Source organism: Acyrthosiphon pisum, chromosome A2 (assembly GCF_005508785.2).
Source record: "Acyrthosiphon pisum isolate AL4f chromosome A2, pea_aphid_22Mar2018_4r6ur, whole genome shotgun sequence".
In the NCBI taxonomy this organism is placed as follows: domain Eukaryota; kingdom Metazoa; phylum Arthropoda; class Insecta; order Hemiptera; family Aphididae; genus Acyrthosiphon; species Acyrthosiphon pisum.
This window is the reverse complement of record NC_042495.1, coordinates 11,199,732-11,204,573: the sequence shown is the minus strand read 5'-3', so window position 1 is coordinate 11,204,573 and position 4,842 is coordinate 11,199,732. Positions and strand designations below refer to the sequence as shown.

At 33.4% G+C, this 4,842-nt stretch overlaps 1 protein-coding gene across 1 annotated transcript in view; it reads left to right on the top strand.

Annotated features, from left to right (window-relative positions):
- Spcs1 (signal peptidase complex subunit 1 homolog) overlaps nt 1-499 on the top strand; it is a 2,024-nt gene extending 1,525 nt beyond the window's left edge. The window contains exon 4 of the mRNA NM_001161925.2: nt 52-499. Within this exon, the coding sequence (NP_001155397.1) occupies nt 52-192 (141 nt within the window). The 3' untranslated portion in view covers nt 193-499. The remainder of the gene's footprint in view (nt 1-51) is intronic.
- The last annotated feature ends 4,343 nt before the right edge of the window (nt 500-4,842 follow it).

Sequence of the window (4,842 nt, the reverse complement as noted above, 5' to 3'; positions counted from 1 at the left end):
TAACAATAACTAGAAACTATAAATACTTTATTTCTTAAAAAAAAATTTTAGCTGACAATTCCACCTTGGCCTATTTATGCTCGCAATCCACTCAAATGGCAAAAAGTAAAGAAGGTTAAGAAAATTGAGAATAACCTAACCTACGATGAGTATAAAGAAGATAAAAAGAAAGAAAAAAAGAAGACAAAGTGAACTAGTTTATAGAATTTTTTTTTAATATACTGTTTTTTCCTATTATATTATATAATTTAAATCAATTATTTGAAATAAATTTATGTTACATATATGTTATATTACAAGAGTTTATATTTACATTAAATATTATGATTAGGGCAGGGAATTTTTTTTTTGTTTACCTTTTAAAAAACAACAAAAATAACTTAAAAAATGGGGGAAAGTAAGTAACCGCTCTACTTTAGTTGTTGTGTCTACCTTGTCATTGTGGTGTAAGTTTAGTCACTGTAATTTATACAATAAATCATTGCATATTAAAAAACAATTCTGAGGAAAGAGTCTATCAGCCTATACTACTAAGTATATTTCTATATTACTAGTCTATTAGTAATAATGTAGATTTGATCAATTTTTGCCAAAAACATAACGTTTTAAAATGTTATTGTGTGTATAAAATATGAATATATGATAATATATAGTTCTATCTCTATTCTCTAATCCACTTTATATTAAAAATCTTACTAAACTTAGACATTTGTTAGGGTTACAATTCTTAGATGGATTGTGGTCTAGGATGTTGATTCACTTATCCTCAATTCAAGGTCCCTAAACAAACCACTTGATCATTTGTTCCTTTCTACACTCTTCCCCACACCTCCTAACTATTTAAAGCTGATGAACCACTTAGAAAATTAATGTATCTTTCAAATGTGGATGCATCCCACCCATAGAAAAGAATAACTAATCCCACCTTTGTTAATGTTAAGAGGACATCACACCCGCGTGTGTTGTCTCCATCTTACAAATGTATAACAGCAAAAACTGTTTTGTTCGGGACAACTTTTGTCGCACCATATTTGTTGTAGAACTATCAAATTTTCACAATACGTAAAGAAGAACTTTATCTGTACAACAGTGTGTTTTTTTTTATAAACAAAAGAAAAAACGAAATGTTTAGAAGCAAATAACTTTTATTGTATTTATGTTATCTAAAATGTAGGCACGCTGTTGCATAGATAATTTTCTATATGTTCAGACATTTTGGAGCTACTACTACAAACACAGACAGTTTTTGGTATGTTGTGCATTTCTAAGACGGAGACAAAACATGCCGGTGTGACGTCCTCTTAATAGTCTTATTGTTCATACTTAATGCTATATATTATAACTAGGGCTGGGATTTTAATGCCCTCAAAAACCCCGAAAAATGTCCTAAAAAAAATGCTTTTATGACCTAAAAACTCTAAATAATGCCCTAAAAAACCCAGAAAAATGCCCTAAAAAAAGAGTAATAAATCTCCAAATTTTATATTTTTAATAATTTTAGTATAAATTACAATAAAAAGTTTTAAAAAATACATTATGAAAATCTATTACAAGTGTAAACTGTAAATACATAGTTTTATCCATTGATATGTTTATCTCTTGACAAATGTTGTTGTACGGCAAATCGTTTTTCAGCAGTAACTTTCACGTTGCATATTTTACAGAATAACACCGTTCCGTCGGTAGAAAAAATATTATGTCCAAATTCTTGTACAAACGCACGCAGTCGACTCGCTGTCGAACATTTTACTTTTGGCATTTTTATATTAAATTATAAATAAATTAAAAATTATATAACTAGAGTAATAAAACGGTGTTAACGACGGCAAAACTCGTACTGAACGTCGAACGATAATATCATCGGACGTCGATTTTACCGATTTAAGATTATTTAACAGGAAATGCGGGTAGAGGTTACTCAAACCTTGTCCGATAATATAATACGAATTAGGAGTACCTACTTATAATCTGTTATATTTATTTAAAAACCATGTTGGTGTAAAAATCTTAAAATCTTAAAATAAAATTTCAAATTTATACACTTGGTTTCCAAAAACTCAAAAAATGCTCCAAAAACTCTAAAATGCCCTAAAAAATTAAGAAAATGACCTAAAAACTAAAAAATGCCAAAAAATGCAAAAAAATGCAAAATAAACTTTTTTATTCCCATTCAAATGTACATAAAACAAATTTGTGACAAGACGAGCATTGCACAGTAAGCTTTGGAAAACAATGCAAAGTGCATCGAAATCCCAGCCCTAATTATAACCTTAGGTACCTATATATTTTCAAAGAGCCAAGTCCGTAAAATAAACAATTTAAAAAAAAAGAGGATATAGGTAGTAGGTAAACACAGTGTTTAAAACACTGCTGTACATTAGGAGTCTAGTGTACCTTGTCATAGAACTATAGAAGTAGGTCACTGTAATGTATTTATGAATTATTAAATTTATAGTTCAATGATTATTGATTAATCATTGCATATTTGCATACAAAAAACGATTCCGATTGTTGACGGTTTGTCGTCTGTGAGTCTATTTCATTTAAATATTAATTTGTTTTTCCTTGTGGTATCGCTGGCCCCTGCATGGGGGTAAACCGTTTCCACAGTACTTACCCCCATGCAACATCATTTATTGAACAAAAAAAAAAATTAAAATTACATTTCAGAATATAAACATAAAAATAACAATAAAGTCATCATGGCTGCTGTGGATTGCTTGTCCCTCCCTTAGTGCCATACTGCCATAGGATAGAGTGAAGAGTTGTGGTCTGTGGCACCACTGGTCGGTCCAGTTCCAGTATTTCCTCGCGCTGTATCAATCGCTCTTCGTCCTGTTTCGAAGACAATAAGACATTATTGTCTCTACCATACAATACAATAATCTATACGATTTTTCCGCGTCAACTGTCAATTATAGCTGTTGCTTTTTCCGCCTCGTCAGTTGTGAGGTCGTCGAGGGCCTACCCACAAAGTAGTTCAGCCATGTCAGTGCCACCCGTAGTGAAAGGACGTCACAGGCGAGTATGGATTTCCAACCTCACTGCGTTCCATCTAGGGCAATGAAACAAGGCACCTGTATTCAACAGAATCAGATATATGCAGGGACAGTGCGTGGACTTGGGGCTCAGTGCCTTGCCCATCCAATGTAAATAGAATAGAAGCGCCTGTGTACGTCATGATCTGCGTCATTAGTAGGTGAGTGGTATCATGAGGAGAGTTCGCTCAGTCCATATTCCAACATCCGGTATAAGAGGCGACGGGTCCAACTTATCTGCCACTAGGTTATTATTGAAACCACTGGCACCGAACTATAATTTAGAAGGGGGAACTGGGGAAGTAAAAAATTAATGGACCACAACCCCCATTTACATAACAAACTCATATAGGGGGACTTTTCCCCCTAACGCCCCTCATACAATACTCTAAAGTCTAAAGTGTTTCATACTACCATACCACATTCGAGACCAATATTTTATTAACTTCTATTATTTTTACACGAATCTTTGTGCCTTGACCAATTTTCATTGTTCATGCCTCATGGTGCCTATTTTTTGACAACAGTCGCATACACTATTCGTGGTTAAAACTACTTAACTACCTATAACATTTTTAACAGCATTATTCAGCGTCGCAAATGCGCAACTAGAACAAACATTTTGAGGACGTTGAAGCCCATTAATACATTTTTCTAAAAAGTGTTAGCTTTGCCCCCACTCCTCTATTTATTGGCTATTACCTATTTTTACCATAAAAAATATTATTTTATTTATCCTGGTTTCATTTTAATTTCGTAATATTTATTACTAATGAAAGTGTTCACACTTAGTTTGGAACAAATCTATTTTACCAACCCCCTCACGATTTTCAAATTTTTTTTTTCAAAAGACTTGGTTTTTTATGCTTAAAACGATGTTGTAATTTTTTTTCCCGGAAACTATTATTTTAGAAGTTATGGCCTTCCGAAGTTTGCGATTTGACGTTTATGCGCATGCGCGCAACACTACTATAATGCCACGCGGAGGACTATTTTTGTTATTTTTTTGTACTTACGTATTCTAACCTGTTTAAAACGATGGTACAATAATAATTTATCCCCCGACTTGCTGTGCAACACCTCCCCAAGTGGGTCACAGGGTTGAGAAAATTGCATTTTTGTTGCACCGAGCCACCAATTTGAAAAAACATCGTACAGTGATGCGGTGCTAGCGGCACTCGTCGCTACGCTCCTCGGCGCCGTCGCTCCGCTCCGCAAATCGAAAATATCCCCCGACTTGCTGTGCAACACCTCCCCAAGTGGGTCACAGGGTTGAGAAAATTGCATTTTTGTTGCACCGAGCCACCAATTTGAAAAAACATCGTACAGTGATGCGGTGCTAGCGGCACTGTGTGTGTGTGTGTGTTTGTGGTATATACCAAAACATATATAGGAACTTACCTGTTTTTTAAATGTTATGATTTTTTTTTTTATATATATAAATGTATAATTGTATTAATCTATCAGAAAACATCTAAAAAATAATTTGAATTTCACTTGGATCGAAAATTATTTCGGCCATTTATGATTTACTGTGGTGCATTATATAAAGTCAACAACGTTGCGAATACGTACAGAGATATATAAATATATCTAATATATATAAATACGAACAAGACGTTCAGTCGACCGAAGTGTTGCATAGTGCATGTGAAGAAAATTGCTATTTCATTTCTATAAAAATTGGTGTAATAACTCAAAAAATGGGAGGGATGTTGTATAAGATATAACATAAATATAATAAGACGCCTGTCAATAGTTATATTAGAATTAACTGATTTAAGCCATTACCTTCCTCCTGATC